Here is a 21,786-nt window from a genome sequence, read left to right on the forward strand (position 1 = left end):
ACAGCTGATTTGTACATACTAGCATGGACTCCTGACAAAAGGAAACCTCCTTCCACACAGTTTGGGGTTTGGTTGGGTTTATTCCAGTAGTTGATCACTCAGCCCAGTTTTTTCCTGTAGTTAACCAGAAGCTGTAGAGGGTGGTATCTACCAAGAAATGTCATACCATGCATAAGATATACACATCTCCATTGGCAGTTTCAGCTCTAATGGAGGAAGGAAAATACAGAGGCATAACTTCTTTAACTTAAATACATACTTCCTGACAGCCCCCAAAGACATTCAGGAAAAATGTGCTATTCGTGCTCAGGATTAGGGTTTGTCCAGAAGGAAATCTGATTTCCAAAATCTTGTTTTAAAATGGGAGAGAATAACACATATTCCAAACAACTTTGCTGGAGTAAGACCTTTGAGCTACTGAAGTGAGACAACTATTGAGGTAGGAAAACCTCAGGTCAGATGGCTTTGGTTTTCTCTTATCTTTGGTTTTGTCTATTAAACTGTCTAATTGTAGATGCTGCTCTGCTGTTCAAAGAGAAAAGAATGTGAATTACGTGTGTATGATTAATTCCAAAGTAACAAGGGTCTTTAGAATTTTTTGGCTTGAAGATGTGTTCAGTGAGAAGTGGTGGCAGGAGGTCAGGTTGGTGTGATCCCTCATTGGTTCCAGTTTCACTGTGCTCTACTGTGGTGATACATCACTGCTACAGAATTGCTTTCTGGTGGGTCTTCTAGAATAAAGGGATGTGGAAGGTAAACATCTAAGGGACATCTAAATTACACTTGTGTGGATACTCTGTATGTTTAGAGGACACATATATCTAGATTCAGAAAGTGCGCTGGAAGTGTTTGCTGCCAAAACGGTGCTGTGTGGGAAGTCTGGTGTTTTCTCTGTTTAGTCCTCTGTAACGCAGGATTAAGGAAGTCACAGATGCTGGAAGTTGGCATGGGCTCAGAAAGTTGGAGTTGTTCAGTATGGATTCAAGAAGGCTTTGGGGAGACCTCACTGCAGCCTTCCAGTACCTGGAGAGGTCTTGTGAAAAGCAGGGAGAGGGACTTTTTATATGAGTAGATAATGAGAGGACAAGGGGAAGTGGCTTTAAACTGACAGAGGGTGGGTTTAAATTGTATATTAGGAGGAAATTCTTTACTCAGAGGGTGGTGAAGCCCTGGAACTTGTTGCCCAGAGAGGCTGTAGATGCCCTGTCCCTTCAAGTGTTCAAGGCCAGATTCGAAGGAGCTTTCAGCAGCCTGACCATGAGTGGCATCCCTGCTGTGGTGGGGGTGTTGGAACTAGGTGATCTTGAAGGTCTTTTCCAACATAAACCAACATATGGTTCTTGTGATATGATTCCAACGGGTAGGTCTGTGGTAGGTACTTTGACAGTCTTTGGGTGTATTTTTTAACAGATATCATCTGAATGCCATATGACCAGGTGAGCTAAGGTTGAGATTAGGAGTTCCTTGCATGACTGAGGAGGGTTAGATACTGAGCAAACCCTAGTTATGTTAAAGGCGTACCTTCTCAAAAAGATAGAAGTTGTCTTGCTGCAGAACTACTGCAGAGTTGTGCTCATTGAGGGTTTTTTGTTTGGTGGTGTCTGCTATTAACAAAATGGTTTCCCTGTCTCAGTGGGCTGGGCTACAGTAATGTAACTGTACCACTGCAAGGCATTTGTTGCATCCAGGAGGTATCCAGAGCAATCTGCAAGGATTGGTTATGTGCTATTGGCAGTAAAACAGCAGCTTGTACATATGTTTCACAAGCCTTGTTTTAAAAACATGTCTGTTAGCACAACATGTTTTTTATTGTATGGAGGTGTAATAGCTATAGAACATTTACAGGTTCTTCAGAGCAGAAAGAGAGGGCTTAAGTGCACACTATAACCAGAAATTTACAGTATGCAAAGGCAGATGGCTTGGGCACTATTCCTGTCAGAGACAGAGAACAGTGTGGTAGCATTCAATGTGTACATGGTGATGAAGACACCTGAGGGTCAATATCTCTGGCATCACATACTGATCTCTCAGCTATCTATAAACCATGTTATGTGCCTTCTCTATGCACCTTAAGGTGAAATCATAGGATATAAACTCACATGTATGCAGCCTGCTTGAAATACCTTCATGTTTGCAGTAGGATATAAAAGCAGTGTTAAAGCTATGCAATTTTCAAAGTCATTAGTCTTCATCAAAGTTAAAATTTGTTCCACCTAATGCATTTCTTTGTGCTTCCATCCATCCACTATGTGTGACTGTTCACACTATAAATATTATAATGGATGCTTACGTATTTTCATAAATTATTATCATATTTAAGATAGTATTTTACTATTTTACACTAATACATTAAATATTGATTTCAATAGCAAACCAATGGCTGTCATTCAAAATCAAAGCCTGCCCAGCCACCTGTCCTGATGTATTCTTGAAACGGCAGTGCTCATATAGAATCCTTAGGGTGCATACCTGCTTTCTCACTTGTCAGAACCTGAAATGGGGTGCATCCTCAAGTGTTTGCAGCTATGCACTCTGGAAATACTGAAAATCTTGAACAAAGAACTAGTCATAATTTTATTCATGAATGCATTGAAATGAGCATGTGATCAGTGAAAACGAATATTGGTTTCTCCCTGGTTTAATTAGGCTAGTGGGTTAAATATTCAGATTGAATGTACAGTTTATGCAAGAATTGTCTTGTTAGTTGGCTGATAGATACGACATTTTTCATCTTTTAATCGAGGATCATCTTCAGAATACGATTCACAGGCTCATTATTAAGCATGTTTGTAAAGGTAGGATCAAGGCTCTAAGTTTACAGATAGTTTTCAATGGGAGTAACGTGCTAGTGTGTATGTGTGGGAGCTAATAATTATTTTGGAATAGATTTCATTATAAAATGTTTGTAAAGGGTAGCATAGGAACTGAATGTAGAGAAAAAGTATTTGGTAGTTTTAATATGTCTTGCATATTTCTCCGTATTAGGGAGCTGAAGCAATTGTTGATTTGTTCTGTTTCGAGGAAAAGTTTGCTCTTAAGAGTGGGTGGCAGCTGGAAAATTAATCTTTAAAAAGGTAACTAATATATTTTAGATACTTTTGTATTGATTAGTATTTTAAGATTTTAATGGAGATAATTTTCTCCTGTTATAACAACTGATAGGTACAGGTAACAGCTGTGGGTTTTAGTGTGTTTTTTCCTTTGACTCTCAAATTTAATGAAGCGAGAGAGTGCTGCTTTAATACAGATTGCTTACATCACTTGCCCACGATTGGAGGGTACCTAAAATGGAGAATATGTCCATATGCAGTTCTGATGACGCTTTTTATTAGTAACTGGTATGTTGGTACACACTGTGTGTCAACAGAGAATTGCTTTGTGTTGGGAATGTTTGCAGCTGCTCTTCAAGACAAGATTAGAATATGAAGTTTCACTGATAAATTGTAGTAATGCTCTGTGAATGCTTGCAGAGGTCTAAATGTGTAAGGACGATGTAAAACCTGAGTCTAAAAGGATTATCTGAATGTGCAGAAACACTGCAAGATGGTTTGGCTCACTTAATTTTCATTATAAACCACCAATATAAGAATGTAGGAAAGATGGGCATCCCCTCATATGCCTCTTAGAAGGAGGTAATTTCCATTATCCAGCTGGGACACTATATTAAACTATCTGTATAAATAAATACATACATTCATATGTGCATGTGTGTATATATATCTATAAACCAGTGAAACTGTAGAGAATCCAGAGGGGGTCAGATGAATTAGAAGACTGAAAAGTTAGAAAACCTTGAAAGAAAATTATTTGTTTTATTAAGAAAGAAAATAGTAGTTTTTCCATTGTGTTCAAGTTTTGTTATGTAGAGTATGGCTATCAAGTCTCCACTGAGGAGCACAAGGGGAATTTCCTTTTAAATCTGCACCAGAACATCAATCTTTTGGGATATTAAGCTAAGAAAAGTTGGAACTATAGATGTACAGTAACCACTGAAGGTCAAGGCAGACATCTTGGAGATACGGAGGATGACTGCAGTGGGGTGGTTGAGGAACAGTCACTCACTGGTGCCAAAAGTTGGGAGGACTTGTCCACATCCCTTTTTCCTCTCATTCTTAGCTTTGCATGTCATCATCTCGTTTTCTTGCTGTGTTTTTTTGCCAATTTTGGTCTTTTGTGAGCCATTTTTATCTCATGGGATAATGAAAAAACTGTGCTGTGTTGTGTCACCTCATGTGTCACCCCCATTATCCCACCCACCACCACTGAGGTCAGGAGTTTTTGTATGGTTTTCTTCTATTATGAAAAGTTAGCATGGTTCACACAAGTACACTAGGGCTGACATAACATAAGCAGTAGAAGTGTGTGAGTGTTTGCAGGTAAAGACAGGAATGGGACACCCTGTTTTGTCATGAGTTATCATGAGAACATATCCTGTGCATTATACATCATGAATTTGTGTTGGTCGTGAATAACTGACTTCTGCAATGTGTTAAACTTGCATGAAGATCTAGGTGAGTTATGGTTTGTGTTCAGCTTGAAGTGTTGAGATGTTGGGCCAATGCAGTAATGGGTTAACTTGTAGCAGTAGGCATAAAAGGTAATTTCATTAGCTCCAAGTCTGGTCAGTTGTGAGCTTAATAACCTTTCCTTATGTACAGAAGGAAAGGAAGAGACCTGAAACTGAACAAAACTAATTGTCACTGGTAGTGGTTCCACAGCTGGATGTCTTTAAAAGATCATTCCTCAGAGGGATCCAAGCTCCAACAACCTGTATATTTAGTCAAGCATCTGCAGGAGCTGATGAGCTTAGATGCTGTCCAGAGGTTCTGCCCATGAATTATTTTATAGGTTTGTGATCCTAAATGTGTGTATAAGTAATTTATTCTGCTGCGATGATCTGGCAATTCAGGTTATTTTCTTACGTTGAGCTTCTGAGAATCATCTGCTCTTGTCTGAAAGTGTAACGTGATTCTTTGCAGGATGAACAGAACAACCTAAAATTGCCATTTTTTTCCAAGGAGAAATGCATCTTATTAGACAAACAGATAAGAGCAAAAATTGTGACGCTGGTATGTTCATTTTCAAAACTGCTCAAGATTGTTTATGTGCTGTCAAGGTACACTGAATGCCTACGTAAATCTGATTGTAACTGTTTCTAGATTAATAATACAAATGTATTTGAAATGAGAGTGTTGTATTTACAGTCTGTGGCTGGGGCCTTGTTGAGGCAGTATTTTAATATTAAAATATATAATACTTGGCAAGTTTAGACAAAAGTGGAGTTTAAACCTGTCTTGAGAAATCAATTCTCCATAGGTAACATAGCCACATTTGTCATTTCCACAATATTTGTAACTGGAGAAGTTTGAATAATCGTTATGAATATTGAATCAAGTGGTAATGTGGCACCTTCCAGGATGTAAGAATTAAGATGAAGTAAAGAAAAAAAAGAAAAAGGAGAATCATGTGACCTACATGATGATTTGAGCTGTGCTTCCCTTATTTTTAACTTTTTGCTGTTTCATTTACCAGTTCTTTGTTTGTTGAGGAGTTTTGGTAGACACTGCTAATGTTTTTCAGAGAATTCTTCATTGAAAGCAGGAGTTCAACTGAACTAATTTTTACTGTATCTTTTGCAGAAAGTATCTTAATTAGTTTTTACAGTTCTCAAACAGAAGTCGTAAGTTACTCAAAGTGTTGCCATATGAGAAAAATGTTGAGTTAAGACACCTGAGGCAGTAATACTGAGTTCACAGGGTTGCTGACAGATTTAAAGTAATTTCTAAGAATTCCAGTTAGAAACAGCAGTTTTTTGTGGGAGAAAGAACATGATAGTCTCATTTGAGTTGGAAGAAAAAGGCAAGATTCAGCTTGATAAAATGAAAATCTGAAGTTTTGGCTATAGAGCAAGTTATTCAACATTATCATAAATCTTCTTTCTTGTTTTTTCATCCTGCTTATCTAATATAAATTAGATTAAATCATAGTTCTTTTAAAACATGGAAAGCTCAGAATAGAATTAACTCTTTAACTCTTTAACTAATGTTTAACTCTTCCATAAATTGTTTCCTGAGTCAGTGCATGTAGCTGCTAGGATGCTGTTTATTTGCAGAGAAAGAGTTCTCAGTGGGAATTTTAATTCTTAATTTAAAAATGTGTGGTCCAGACTTCCTTGTCCACTTTTTCAGGAGGACTCAGGTGAAGCCATGGGGCAGTCTGATGTAGTAAACTAATTCTAGTAAAGTGTTTTGGTGCAAATGGGTTTATTCAGAAGAGAAACAAACCTAAATTTAGAACAAATAGTGTTTACAGCATATTTTGTTTTATACTACAAATGTAGGTATTTTCTGTTAATTAGGGAAATACTGAAGTATTCACTCAAATACATTTTCAAATACATGCTTGTTATATAATATTCTTCGGATTAAATTCAGCAGATTAAATGTCCTTTAGTGAGTAGCTCAGAATAAAATTTAACATCACTATGTCTCATTTGATCACTCCAGTATGTCATTTGGGGTATCCTTGTTTTTGCACAAGCTTAAGTTTTAGTTATCAAATGTATTGTTTTAAGAAATCAGTTTCTAAAAAATTACAATTTTACCTGTTTGCATTAATGTTCAGAATTATTCTATTATTTTTAGACAAATTGCTTGCTTCTATAATGAAAAGTTTATTATGTCATATTTATATCCAGGAACTTTATAATGTAATAATTCTAATATATGTATATTATATACATATTTATATCCAGGAACTTTCTAATCCTATTTCCCGTATTTAATAAGGACATCACCTGTTAAGGAAGTGGGAAAGTATTTAGAAAGTTACCATATGCTTACATTAAGTTATCTGTTTTTAAAATGTCAGTTGGAACAAAACCAGATCTGAATGTGTCAGGGTTTACAGTTATCAGAACTGTTAATATGTACAAGTAGATTTTAACTACAGATTTTATAGAAAAACTTTTTCTTTTGTTCTTATTTTGGTATTTCTGATTTCTTGAAGTTTTTATTAGTGTCCTTTCATTGCACAGTTAAGTCTTCCAAGTATTTAAATACTGTCTGTATATATTCTAGAAATATTTTCCAAAAGCTTTGCTAGAATATAACTGGTATGTATTTGTGAAATCATTTCAATTTTGTTAATTTTGTAACTGGATAAAATTAGAGCACACTCTTCACAATCATTGTGTCAAGGTGAATAGAAAAAAATAACCTCCATAATCCAAAATATCTGTTGTTATCTGGAGCCAGTTGAAAAACTCTGCTTGATTATTTATATTGAACCTTTGAAAATAAGAGACTATCTTGACTTGCCAATTTTTCAGGGCAGGAAGGAAGATGATCTGTTATAGAAATCTGAAGGAAAAAAAAATACAACTAGGAAAAACATCTAATATACAGAGGTTAGATATTTCTAATATTTTGTTACATTTCATGCAAATTGTTTTGGTTAAAAAGACACTTCTAGTTCAGTGAATGACAAAATAAAAATGGATTGTGAAAAACTTTGTTGCTGCTAAATTCAGTTTCTCCTTCATTTAAGATCTGCTGACAAATGTTACATTACAGTAACTGGAACATGTTTATTTCTTTTTTTTTCCCCCCCCCCTCTCCTTCTCAGTATCCCATATTTTCCCCCTCTAGTGAAACTTTGTCAATGTCTTTCTGGGAAGGAAAGATGTGGCAGGCGTGTGTGCTTTCCCAGAACCTGTAACAGAACAATTTAAAATCTACATGGGCATATAGATTATGAGCTCTTTAGGGGTAAGCAGGGAAATGTTGATCTTAAACCTATAAAATTTGTTTAGAAATAGTAAAAGCTTGCTGTAACTGTATTCCTAACAAAAATCAAAGGAAGGATTTTTTTTGTCTAGTGCCTGATTTCTCAATGGCATAAACCAAATCATTTTTCATATCATTAACTGATTTGATGTCAATGTGCTCACTTCTGATCTTTGAAATTTTTCACCAAATTCCTGAAGTTGTCGGTGTTCACTGCTGCTCCGTGGTGCATCGTTGTTTGGGAAATGGTCACATTGCTGCTTTCTCACCTGGCCTTTGGAAATGCTTTAGATGTTTAACAGATTTTTAGGTTCAGCCATTTGCATTTTGATTAAGATTGCTGGCCAAATAAGGAAGCAGCTCTGTTCCAGTGATCAAATATTTGTGTAGAACAAGGAGAAAATGAGACCCTAACATAGAAGAAACTTGTATAATTTTAAAATCATTATATGACTTGAAATCTAGGCAGCTGGAGGAAGGAATTTAACTTGAGTATTGGCAGTGTAGATAACTGTGTCTTTTCCATTAGTATTTTATTTTTGTTTCAGCTTTTGGGTTGAGATAGCAACATTTTTCCCACTCATTTCCAAAAGTATAATAAAAGAAAGTGTGTCAGCTTTGAATGTTTTGTCTTGTTGAGAAACCAATCCCTTAGAGGAAAGCAAAATAGCCCTATGTCAATAATTATCAAACCTTTTTCTCAAATCTAAAAATTATTTTGGATGGCCTTAGGTGAAAGGGAAATGGATCATAAGAAGATGCACACTCTTAAGTGGAATTATTATAAGGATAGACACTGTCCTGTATTCCACCATTGTGATTAGCCACAAGTGTTCCCTCATGAGTGGAGTGTCAGTCACTAGCATGTTACCTCTTCAGTTTGAAAGATACTACATTAATTGTGTTCTGTTGAACTCCTCTGTGTGGACATAAGTTGAGGGAATATTAATTCATGCAAAGAATGTTTTGTATTTCCTTTTGTATTTAAAAAAAGAAACACATTTGCTGTGTAAATTTCAAGTTTAAATCTACCAGTTGAGTAAACTTGATCTGATGTGTGTTGGCTTGTGCTTTGGATCCACCAAGATGTATTAAAGCATTCTTTTATTATTCTTGTGATTTTTTAAACTGTGTTTAGCTCTTGGCACTATATGCCTGTTCATGTTGGATGTTCAATTACTTACTGAAAGGATACTGCCTCTCCCATTATATATATATATATATATTTAAATGGCACAACTATCAATAACTTGCAGGACATAATCAATTACTTGCTTATTCTAGGTAGTATCTGTGGTATAAAAGATGAAAAAGCAAAAGCTAACAAGATGGATATCTGTCACAGTTGTTTGACCTATTTTGGAGTAACTGGGGTGTGGGGCACACTTTCTGGTCTGGAAGGTCTTATTCTTATAAATATTTTCAGATTGATGCTTATGAATAGAAGTACTGCTCAAAATGAGAGATACAGGTAAACCACTGGAAATAGTCAGGTACTGCATGTACATGAAGTACGTAAATCTGGCTTATGTTCAGTCTGCTTGTCAAGTGACCACAAATGACACGGTCTGAAACTGTATCTGAAGTTAAACTGTTAACGAAAGCTATTCTCAACCAGGTTCTTTATAATCTTACTGTGAATTAATATGAATAAGATTCTGGGAAAAGAAATCTTAGTCTCATTCAGAATACCTTGTAGGGTTTGGTTTTTTTGTGTGGGGAAGGAAACCAGTTTTTAGTAGCTTCATCTTAGCAGGCGGCCTGGTGCAGAACGAGGTGCAGTACAAGGAGTTAGATCACAGGCACATGCTGAAAGCACACACATTCTCTGGGGTACTTTGGGACAGATGCTTTTGATGATTTATTCTCCAGCCTGACTGCCTCATGTTTGCCGTAGATCCAGACTCACGATCTCTTACCATGGGTTGGTTAATCCACATCTACATGCCTAGTGTGGCGTAGACACAGTACTTTATCATCACAGTCTTGTAGTAACTGCTTTGTGTAGGTGACTGCTGCTTTTTTCTTGTAAATGAATCTTTAGTCCTGCTCTGCTTTTATTCTGCTTTGCACCTTTAAGCTTCGTTCACCTGGTGAATTGCATAAGGCAATGAATCTCTTGGTTCTTTCCTGTAATGAAGACCACATGGTTGAAAGGCTGTAGAACTCTTGATTGGGAGCTGTGAGTATATTATTTTTCTAAGCCTGGCTCTTGTGCAGTATTGCACTGTATGTTTTGCAGTAGTTAGCTTGACCAGGGTTAGGCAATACGCTTGCTTTGGTACAGGTGCAGTTGCAAATCTTCCAGTGTTGCTGAAATGTCTGTTGGCCAGACCTTTGTTATGATTCATTGCAAAACCCTTGCTTTGGTGGAAAAAGATCCCAACAGAACTGAATTATGTGAGAGTCACTTGGTGGTGAAAGCTTCAGCTGGTGTAACAAAAATAAAATCTAAACAGTACTAAAAAACAAGCTGGAAGTGTTTTCTTGGAAAATCTAGCTTTGGCTCTGAAACCTCTGCTGAAAATTTGATACACAGTTTAATGTAGGTAGGTAAATGGTGTCTCAAAACATGTTTTGTCAATCACTTAAATAAGTCTAAGGTTTCTGATCTTTAGGAATACCTGTTGGACTATTCTTTCTGACTTCAACTTACTTTGTTAGTAACTTCTCTGGTTTTGCCTGTGTCTATCCTGTCTTTCCATGGATATTGCATAGATTTGTAAATTGCTTTAGATTGGAAGGGACCTCAGGTTTGGTAATGAAACCCAGCTTTTGAACCATGCTGAACATTAACAGATCTGGCTGTTTACAGGCTCTGGTGCCTGATCATTTCCCTTTTGGTTCTCATCCTTTTACTGTGAATCTCCAAGAAATAACTGACTGAAGACAGTATGTGTATCCCCCTCTCTGCCTCCAGCCTTCTGTTTTGCTGATGGAATAAACCCACCTCCTTCAACCACTTCTTGTGCATCGTGTGCTTTGCGCCCTGGGCAACCTGGTAGCCTTTCCCTTGGCTGTCCCCTGCCACATCCATGGATAGGACTGTGCATTCGTTGCTGTCTGAGCGTCCTTCATATAAGTCTCCCAGCCAGCTGCAAGCTTAAAGTTCGTGTTGCTAGTTGCTGCCTTCTTTGAAACAAGGAATGACATTTGGTACCTAATACGTGTATGCTGTGTGTCTCATGCTGTGAAAGTTTTAACAGAGTTTAGAATCGCAGAATTCTATGATTTTAGGTGTTTATATTTCCCAGGACAATTTCTTTTTCTGCTGTGAGGTATTCTGGGCCTTAATGCAGAAGATCAATACATGAAGTGACTTTGCTTTCTGTGGTATTGATGGGGGTAACTATTCCATCTTCCTCCTTGACTCCTATGACAAGATGATCAGTGAAACAGGCATCACTCTTTGACCGAGGGCTATCCTTTGTTTTCTTGATTGTTTTGTTTGTTTGTGGTTTTGCTCTAAGATGAAAGCTGATCCCCTTAGTGCTGTACCCTTTGGTTATACACCTGCCTGTGGTGTTGCTCATAGCATTTCCAGTAAGTAGCAGTCTAGAGATCTGTTGCTTTGGGGCCCTTAGGTTTCCAAACACATAGCTAGTATTTTCAGAGGTGGGTGTGAGACGAGTTAAGTGTAGGATGTGAAAGTAACTATATATTTGTTCCTTTCCTTTAATGAAGGATGTTTGTGGGAATAGGATAAATAAGTAAGAACACTGTGTATGCAGTGTGGGATGTAGTGCGGCAGTGTGGGATGAAGGATACCATCTTCTGACTGTACTATGCTGCTTATAGTATAGTTAACACAAAAAATTGCTCTTCTAATTTGGGTGTAACTGTGCAAATATTTCTTTACCTATGTAACGTTGTTAATGAAAATACTTTCAAAAGAAATTTCAGAGAGATGTAACTTTCCTGAGATGTATGTGGTGTAGGTACTTTGAGGTATTAAGACGTACCAGATTGTTGCGCATTTGTTCAATCAGCATTTTGGAGAGAGAGGGAAATTTCATGTTTTACTGAATTTAGTTTGTAGTAACTGTAGTATTGCAGTGACTCCCTTTTTAGTGTTTGCAAATTTACTTCCCCTGGAGGCTGGGGTTGCCTCTGTACTTCTCTTCTTGCCCATGTTCTCCCCCAGATGGTTACTGGTTCCTCCTAATGTGCTCGCATGCTCTTCCTCTGCACATCCCCCCCTGGTTCATTCACATGCTTTTCACATAAACACTCATCAGTCCTGTGAGGGATGATTTTCTGAGGGTTACAGAGCCTGTTTTCTTGTATACACTGCAATAGATAATGATTTCAAAGTTCAGTGCCATTTCAGAAACATTTCTCCCAGCACAAAACATCACCTACACTGGATATTTATTTGGGGTGGGTTTTTTAAATGTTTTATACAGTGGATTTTCAAGTACTACCTCTTCTTTTTTATTTTTTGTTACTGTTGGCAAACAGTAACAAGAGTTAAGTTGCATTTAAGAGTAGAAGTTTTCACTTTCTAATATGCACTTGCACCTCTTGTGCCAAAATGTATGACTTGACATCCAGTGATGTGTGTACCTTTGTCTTTAATGTATGTTCCTGCCAGACAGCCTTGCACAAAAGTGCTTGTGTTATTGTTTAGGAGGGAAGACCTGAAGGTGAAGAAGCTGCAGGGCTTGGTTTTAATGATCCAGTTCAGAGCACGTCTCTTGCTGAGTAATACATCCTGGCATTGTCTTAACTGCCCCAAATCATCATCCAATAATAGATAACCATAACTTAAAAATGAGGTCATAAATGCCTGTAGTCATCACAATTTTACTTGTAGATAAAAGAATGTTTATCTCTCCATCTCATTACATTTATGAATGTGGAAATCATTTCCTGCTTACTTCCTTTAATACTTAAACATGTAAATAGCACCTTTTTGAGTTCTGACTGTACTAGATCTGAGTATGGCAGTCATGCTTACCTGCTGCTCTGCTTGAAGGAAGGTCTTGTCTTTCAGGAGTCCTTCAAGGTGAATGATTGTTCATAGCAAGATACAAAACTCTTCAAAGGTGAAATGTTTGCCTTCAGATTAAAGGGGTGTTTCCAGTAGGCCTTGGTAGTCCTTAGACAGGCAGGCATAGGACATTCTGAGGTCTTGATTTTTATTGAGCTGTGGGCTTTGGCAGCGCTGTCAGTTTGAATGAATATTACTGTTTCATTTTTGGAGTGGTAATAGCAGAAAAATTTCATCACTAATATGTTGCGTTAAGTTTTGTATTGAATAGTAGCAAGCTGTATTATCAGTTGTTTCTGTTGTATTTGTCAACATAGTGCCCTGATCTTAAGTCTTCCCTTCTTTCATCAGCCTTTGGAAATATGTTACTGGATGATGACAGATTGTTCTGTTGGTTATAATGAAAGTGTAGCTTCCCATGTTTACACAGGTGGGACAGTAGTCCAGGCTGAACAAAAATTGGAAAGCTTTGTTTTAGCAAGAACCTCAGGTCTTGGGCTCCTAGCCATCTTTTTTGGTTAACCATCCAACTTTGTTTGAATTAAATTAATCTATCAGCTTCTGGCATTGTTGCTAGAGGCTTCTTTTTTCCACTCAACATTTTCTCTGCCCTTTTGAAGGTGTTTTTATTGCATTGTATCAAGACTAAGCAGTATTTGAATCTTTTATTACTCACTTTGAACCAGTGTCTGAAAGGGTTTACTGATCCATTAAGAGGCCAGAAATCTGAGATTACAGTTAATTCTAGTCATAATCTTCCAGTAAAACTTAATGAAATAGTAACATGTAATAATTATTTTGATATGTGATGCTTTAGGTGTTTGAAAGCTGAGAGTTGTTAATCAGAGGTAGTGTAAGTCATTATGGTACTTCTGTTCCAGGGCCTTCTAAGGCAGCTGCAAAAGCAGCTGAATCTTGGCAGTGAGCAGAGTGAACTTTGTGTTAAAATTCTAAAAGACCAGAGACATGGTGCTTTTCAAGATTTATTCTATTGGAAAACCCCTCAGTTTTCATCAAAAATATTACTAAACAAAATGAATGTACTGATTTTGGGGGACAACATTATTGATCTTCCTTCACAGAACTGATAATAACAACAGAAATTTTTGTATTTCAGATTTAATCCAGTGCACGAATGAGATGAATGTGAACATCCCACAACTGGCAGATAGTTTATTTGAAAGAACTACCAACAGTAGCTGGGTAGTGGTCTTCAAATCTCTTATCACAACCCATCATCTAATGGTGTATGGAAATGAGGTAAGACAAAAATGATGTGTGTGAGAACAGCTGCAGCCCCTCATTCCTGTAAATGTCAGCTAAATGCTTCCACTAATTCTTTTTGTAAGACAATCTTTGGGTTTGCCTTTTTGGTTCCAACTCTGCATGAATACAGGTCTCATTTTTTGTATGTCTCCGTTGTTTCTTCTTCAAAGTGTGCAATTCTAGAGTAAAAAGTAAATGTCCCAAATGCTGAGGGTACTTTTTTCTATGTTCATATTCTTACGATGGAAGGGGAAAAAAACCCGAAAGAAACTAACTTGTGTGGGATTCTAAAAGCCAAAAATGGAAGCATTTTTACCTTCATGCTGTAGCTAACCCTCTGGTCTTTTCTCCTAGATAACTTCATTCCAAATTAAATTCTACCATCACCCCCTAATCGTTTACAATGAAAACAAATGTGTGCCTATGAGTTGGCTTTGAGGGTCACCTGAGGACAGGGTGAAATAACACCAAACTGTTAACAGTTGAACACTTTAACAAACATAACCCCAAGTTATACAAAAAGGAATAACCTTGTTTTGTCTCACAATTTGAATTCCTGTGGGGCCTTACTGTTTGAAATACCAAGCCAAGCATAGCAGCAGCTTGAATGTTTTGCCTTAAAAAAAAAAAAAATTATTTCTAAGGCTTTCTTAGAGAATGTTTGTAAACTTTGCTTTTTACAGACAGTCAGAGTAAGGTAAGCTATATGAACTTTGGAATTGAGATAGCTTCAGCAAATTACCAAAATTTTTAATTTTAGGTTGCATTCAAAGGAGCTGCTTCCTCTGACTGACTTGTCTGGTTTGGAGGAGGAGGTTACATTTTTGAACATACACTGGTTGCACTTGCAGGTTATTGCCAGTCTGGGTCTAAATCGAGTCTATGAGGCTAACTAAGCCACAAGAGGGCAAACTTCTGTTGTTGACTTGAAGCTTAAACTTTGACATTGTGATAATTGACACTTTTCAAAACATAGTCTATACACTTTGCATATTGAGGCATATGAATTTTAAACTGATACCGAAATAGGTCATAGTAATTAAGGGTATTTTGTGGGACCAATGTATGAAATACTTTGCATTAAGAATACAATTTCCAAAAAAATTTTGCTTGCCAGATATATTGCAGAAGTAATGAGAGTAAGATTGCTGCTCAAAATGAAAGTTTTCACAGTTGGAACTAGTACATGAACAAAGAGAGAGGAAACTGATTATAGCACCATTTAGATTGCAAAGGACCTTTAAGATCAAGTCCAACTGCCAAGCCAGCACTGCCAAGCCAACCACAAACCCATATCCCCAAATGCCACATCTGTGTGTCTTTCAAATACCTTCAGGGATGATGCCTCCAACTTTGGCTTAATTCCTTTATAGCTAGGTACTAAGTGCCTTTACTCTTCATTCTTTTTTCCTATGTAACCTATTCATGCTAATGAAAGTAATGAAGTAGTACATTAAACTAATCACTGGTTTTGTCTTTTGTCAAAATGTTTCTTGCAACTGAATGATTTGCTTATTGTTGGAGCAGCTCTGTACAAAATCTTTTTCCTATTAAATTGTGGCAATAATCTGAAATGTGTCTTTACAAGATGAATATAGCATCGTTCACCTTGTGAAACATAATTTGTAATTATATGTAATTAGAAGTATTGTGATACAGTGTTAATGCTTTATATGGATTGTTGTGATTGATATTTGATTTATAAGCAAACTAACATTTACATCATCTAATTTTCATATTTAAGCTAAGTACCCTTACAATTGTATGCTAAGCAAAGATGACTTGGTTAATTGGTAAAATTAGATCAGTTGTTAAAAAACTGAAGTCAGTGGAACAACTATGAGCATGTAAAATGAGAATGTATTTGAAGAGATTTTTTCAGAAGTTCAGAGTTCCACATTCTGGCTTAAAATAAAGTTTGACTAAACGAGGCCTTTATATGAAATGCTTCTTGGATTTGTTCATAGTTTTATGGATAAAAAAATGTCTGGCTTACTTTGATAGTTTAGCTGTTTCTGGAATATTTTCCACATTTAAAGTCAGTCTTAAGGCATAAAAGGTGAATTTTATAACCTGGATTAAAAGTTTCTGGTACTGTCACCTGAATTCCTTCTCCTTGGTAACACAGTAAAAGTATTCCATTTTTTTTCTCTTCCACCTAGCGTTTTATCCAGTATCTGGCGTCCAGAAACACATTGTTTAATTTGAGCAATTTCCTAGACAAAAGCGGATTGCAAGGTAAGGTGTCTTTTTTTCATTAAAAGTTAGTAATGTGCTCAGGAACAGCAAAGACAACTTGTAATGAACTGTAATGAACCTTGTCATTTAAGAAGTGTCTTTTCTGTCCATTTTACCCCAGGCTGCATTTCTTAAATAACATGCTGTAATGGTGTGGCAGGAGCTGTCTGCTGGAGGAACGTGTTGCATGTTTTCTAACAGGCTTACTTAAAGGCTTTGGACTTCCTTAGCGATACAGATCTCAGTATTCCTGTTCTTTCTATAGAGATAGACCTCTCCAAATGAGGCAGTTTTGATTATTAACTTAATTTTTAAAAAATGCCTCATATGTACATACATCATGTTAGTGAGAAAAGAACTGTATCTAAAAGAAATTAAAATTCCTTTTTTTGGGAATTTGATCAAAGACAGTTCCGTTTATCTTTGAGACTAATTCAGTGGGCAAATAAGTGTTTCTCTGGTTCAGATTTTTCTAACTGAAAGTCTTCAAACTGTTATGCTGCAGTTCCATGCAGTTCTGACCAGACATGTAACTGTCATTGTTTTTTCTCCTAAGGTGGTTCCTCACTTTGTCTCCTGCTTCTTAGATACTTCTGATCTTTGCCACAAGTGTACTACAACAGGCAGCCAAAGTGGTTGCCCGAGGACAGAAACCTTCTTAGTTACAACCAAGGCTCTACCAAATTGTCTTTTTACCGAGTTTTAACTTCTATGGTCTCAGCATAGACTATGAACAGATCTTTTTCTTAGTCTATACCCCTAGATTGACAGTTATCAAAATATTTCCTATCACTGCTGTCTTAACAGAGAAAAATTTCTGTCATTTTGTAGAGTTTCCATCAAAGCCTTTTTTTCCTATTCAGTTGCAAATGAGACAATGTGTTGCGGAGCTGCCGTGAACGCCTTTGTGAATGCATCATTGAATTGTTTTTGATAGTAATTTATATTGTAGTATAAGAGAACTTGCATAAAAATGACTTTGTTTTGCTTTTGGAAGTAATTTCCGTAGGAAGTGAAGTGTAAACTTTTACGTAGTTGAGGTTGTCTGGGTATTTGTGGTATTGTCTGATTTACGTGGCGAATAAAATGACGTACGCAGTTTTTTTCAGATTATATTTTTTGCACAATTCTCTATAGTCAATAGAGCTGTCTTGTGTTAATATTTTGCATTTTATTTTGAATAACATTCTTGTTCTTTGATTAGGTAGATAATAAACCTCTGAAACTTGTTTTTTAGGGTATGATATGTCAACGTTTATCAGGCGGTATAGCAGGTATTTGAATGAAAAAGCTGTTTCCTATAGACAAGTGGCTTTTGACTTCACAAAAGTAAAAAGAGGGTAAGGACTGCATTTTGTTCTACCGATCTTGAGGTTTTGTCGTATGTCCTGTAATTCAAGTGAAAAATACTGATGTTAGCTCAGGCTTAATACAGACAATAATGACTCCTTTTCTCTTTTGCATATCTCCCATGAGAGACAAAGGCTCAACTGCCTACTAATGTATATTGCAAAAAACATTTTACTTCAGTAGTTGTAATTTTTATCTTTAAACATTAACAGCCTAATATAAAGAAATGAAAGATGGTATGCATGGAAGGCTATATAAAAAAAAAAAGTAGAGATTTGAACAAATCTTTCACAGTAGATTATATACTTTGCCTTTTATGTAATATAGAGGACTGTGCAATTTATTTGTGCTTGTAGCTCTGTAAGGTTTAAATGACAGGTGAAGCACCTTGCACTCCTTCCTGCTGTTTCTCTGTTCTTGTTACAAAATATGTGTGTGAAGTTTTCTACCTTTGTGAAGGTAGTACAAATTTGTACTTTTAATAGTACGTTGCAGCAGATGCTATCCTGAGTTGGTCTACAGGAATTCAAAATTTCCCTGCTCATTTAAGAGAAATGAGTTGTTTTGAGACTAGCTTACCTGTTTGTTTACAGGTAAAATAACATAGTGCAGAGCACCAGTAGTTTGGTAAATTACATGTTATAGTGAATGATGGAATTAATCTGGAGCTCTTCTTAGGGAAGCCTAGAGAGAAGGTACCAATCATAGTTGAGTCTTTCCATCTTTGCCCATTATCTTTTTATATAGTTTAAAAAGGTTTTAAACCTTTTTAAGGTTGAAAAGCATAATACTGGTTTTACATTTGGGTATCCTATATCATCTGCACATAGGTGAATTTATATTGAAACTAAAAACTTAATGCTTAATCCACAGAAATCTGGATTTAATACTATTGAATGAATTAATTGTTGTCATGGACTGTCTAATGATATTTTGCATTAATGTTGTAAAGGCATTTGAAATGGGCTTCAGACACTGTCCAAATTCCTTTTGCCTCCTTACTAAGACTGTGGAGCCCATTTTGGTTTGAAGTGTGATGGTGAAGTAAGAGGAAGATGCTTGGGCTCCTTTTGCTCTTTCTGCCCTTAGAATTGCTTGGATTGCCAACAACACAAAACAGCATTTTCCACACCTAAGGTTTGTGTGTGATAAGGTGCTGTAAAGAGATAGACAAATTTTTTATCAGGTCTTGTAGGTCTAATGAGGTGAGTTATTTATCCTGCACCATGTGCCTGGAGGTCCTTCTGTGAGCCAATAGGAATAACTCTTCTGATGGCAGCAATCTGCCTTTTCTGCTCCTCGATTTTTCTCGGGGCTCTTGCACCCATGCCCTGGCCCATTAAATTGCTTGCATTTGCTGTTTGCTGTTAGGGGTAAATATACAGCACAAGTAGAGAGCTGGAAGCAGCATGCTCCCCACTGCTTTCCGACCTGGAGAACAGCCACAAACTTTTCTATGAAGATGCACTATGAGATTGGCACTTGCAGGAAGCATTTGGTTTGCTGTGTGCAAGCTGATGAACTGCAAGGCTGTCTGATTTGTCTTACAGAAAGCAGTTGTCTCATGTCACTGAGGGGATTTAGTCTCTTCCTCAGTTGTTGCTTTTCTTAGATATTTTTGGTATTCATCTGATGGGTTTTTCCAAATGTGCAGCCAATCTTAGTCTATTCAATCTGAGCAATTAATAAACAACCAAATATTGGTAGTCGGCCATTAAAAGGAAATTTCATGTAGTCTCTAGAATCTTTCTGAAAAAGCTTGAAAAACATACTGCAGTGTTTTTTTATTCTTTCTTACCTCTTTAAGTTGAAAAGAATCCAGACTGACACAAAATAATAACTGGGTGATTGGAAAAAGAATTCATTAAAAATTGCTTCAAATATAATCTTTACAGCTTTTTTTTTGTTACCCGAAGCACTGTAGCTCTCCTTTATTTCTAAGCACTTTCAGTTTCATTTTCTCTGAGTAAAAACTCATCTTGGATTCATATTGTGACCAAATAAGTTGTCATTTGTCTGCACTGCTGTTATTATGGTTATATTGGCTTGACACCATTCCTAAACATCACTAGAGCAGCTTTTGTATGGCAAAGACTTAAATGCTTTCTCTGATGATCTGATATATTTTTTGTTGTTTCTTACTAACAGTAGCCTTCAAAATTCATGTGAAGAATTTTCTTTGTTTTTCTCTTTATTTTTCACAACAGGGCTGATGGAGTGATGAGAACAATGAGCACAGAAAAACTCTTAAAAACTGTACCAATTATACAGAATCAAATGGATGCACTTCTTGACTTTAATGTAAGTTTAGCAGCATGTACATTTCTAACATACCGTCAACTTGTTGTACAAACATGTAAAATCGGTCAGGATTAAAGATCTTGCACTTGGTTCCATGTTACCTGCACAGCTTAAAGAGCACAAATCATTTTGTTCATTGGTATACCCCCAAGAAATCAGAAAAAACAGATACAGTGCTCACTGGAGAGAATGCTTTGTGCTAAATGACTGTGTTTTTATTGTGTACCTTGTGTAAGAATTGCTTGTTTGTTGAAAAGCTGATTATTTCTGCCTTCTGTCTTTTAGTTATGTTAGCTAACATTAGCATTGGTTAACAAAATGTCTGCCAAAATGATTTGATTTAATTCTGTAATGAGAGAAACTGTTGGTTTTCTATGGTGCTGCTTCCTGCTAATAGCCAGTGAGATGATGGGAAAGCTGTCTTGACATAGTGTGCTGAAGTTTAACTAGAAGTTTCCCAGTAAGAGATGAATCCAGTTCAATTAACTTTTTCTCTGATCTCCCTAGGTTAATAGCAATGAACTTACAAATGGTGTAATTAATGCTGCCTTCATGCTCCTCTTCAAAGATGCCATTAGACTGTTCGCGGCATATAACGAAGGGATCATTAACCTCTTGGGTAAATACAACTGCTTTCTGCAATGCTCAGCTCTGGGGGGAACTCAGTGAATAATTCACAAGAGCTGCTCTCTTGAGAAACTGAAACAGTCTTACTGTAAAACATCAAAATTGTACTGTTATTTCCAATGTTAGTCTGTGCAGTTGCCTTTGACATTGCTTTGTACCCAGGGATAGGTAAAATCTGAAAGCAAAGCCCATCCAAGATTTTATTCACCTGATTTTTTTTTCTTGCACTGCTTTGTTGGGGATTTTTGTATGCATTGGTTTTGGGGTTTTTTTAAATTTTCTGACTGAACTGCGTGGCAAACCTGAGTTATAATATTGATGGTGGTTGGGGATTTTCTTAAGAAACAGTCAGTGTTTCTTAGTAAAGGAATCAGTTATGGTCAGTTACAAATCTGCAGTCACAACACCAGTGATTGCTTGGCTATTGAAACTTCAGTGTTGCTGTGTTTCCATGACTGGTTGTCTTATGTTCCTAGAGCATATCTAATATTTTAAGGAGAATTACAAATTCAGGGTTAAGACCCTTTCACTTGCACTTATTGGAGATGAAGGGGAGCCTAAATTTAGAAAAGAATTAAGTTGAAAGTTATTATCTGTTGATTTGCTTGATTTTGTTGTATGCTGTGATTGGATGAAGCTACCTGATTGCTGTCATTACCCAGTGCTTGCAAAATGAAAAGTAAAATCAGGAATAAGTCAGTAAAGCTCAATCTGAAGTCAGTCAGTCTTCCAGTCTGAAGCCCCTGTCCTCTTGCTTTCCCTTGGTAAGAAGGAACGTGCAGTTGCTTTCATTTCTGCTTTGAGTGAAGCTTAATTAAAATAAAGAAACAGGCCTTGAAAGGGCTTTTCAAAAGAGGGGTGGGACCCTCTTGCTTTCAGCACTGGTATTTTTTAATCAGTTGTACTTCAGGGCACCAGACCACAGTGAGAGTCATCAGTTTGTTAGAGAAGATGAAAATCTTGCCTGATATCTGGCCATTGGAATAGAGTAGATATTTGACTGCCAGATTGTAAAACTGCCTTTTTTTGTTGTTGTTGTTTGTTTCTTCTTCTTCCCAAGAAGATGAATTTGCATTTCTTTGAATGACCTATTCTTCAAGGTGGTTATGGTTTTGTGGTATCTAATACCAGCAAGGCAGGGTGTAATTGCATGCATGGAATCAGTAGGTCACATTTGACAGAGCTTTTGACATTTGGTGCAAGTTAGGCATAGTGACTTCTACA

General features: G+C 36.7%; 1 protein-coding gene across 3 annotated transcripts in view; it reads left to right on the forward strand.

The window, feature by feature from the left end:
- Positions 1 to 21,786, forward strand: part of PICALM (phosphatidylinositol binding clathrin assembly protein) — a 68,703-nt gene that overhangs the window by 12,584 nt on the left and 34,333 nt on the right. For all 3 annotated transcript variants that reach the window (XM_063394397.1, XM_063394398.1, XM_063394400.1), the window contains exons 2-6: positions 13,898 to 14,040; positions 16,209 to 16,284; positions 17,522 to 17,624; positions 19,842 to 19,935; positions 20,443 to 20,554. In XM_063394397.1, the coding sequence (XP_063250467.1) occupies positions 13,898 to 14,040; positions 16,209 to 16,284; positions 17,522 to 17,624; positions 19,842 to 19,935; positions 20,443 to 20,554 (528 nt within the window). The remainder of the gene's footprint in view (positions 1 to 13,897; positions 14,041 to 16,208; positions 16,285 to 17,521; positions 17,625 to 19,841; positions 19,936 to 20,442; positions 20,555 to 21,786) is intronic.

Source organism: Prinia subflava, chromosome 3, assembly GCF_021018805.1.
Source record: "Prinia subflava isolate CZ2003 ecotype Zambia chromosome 3, Cam_Psub_1.2, whole genome shotgun sequence".
Taxonomy (NCBI): Eukaryota; Metazoa; Chordata; class Aves; order Passeriformes; family Cisticolidae; genus Prinia; species Prinia subflava.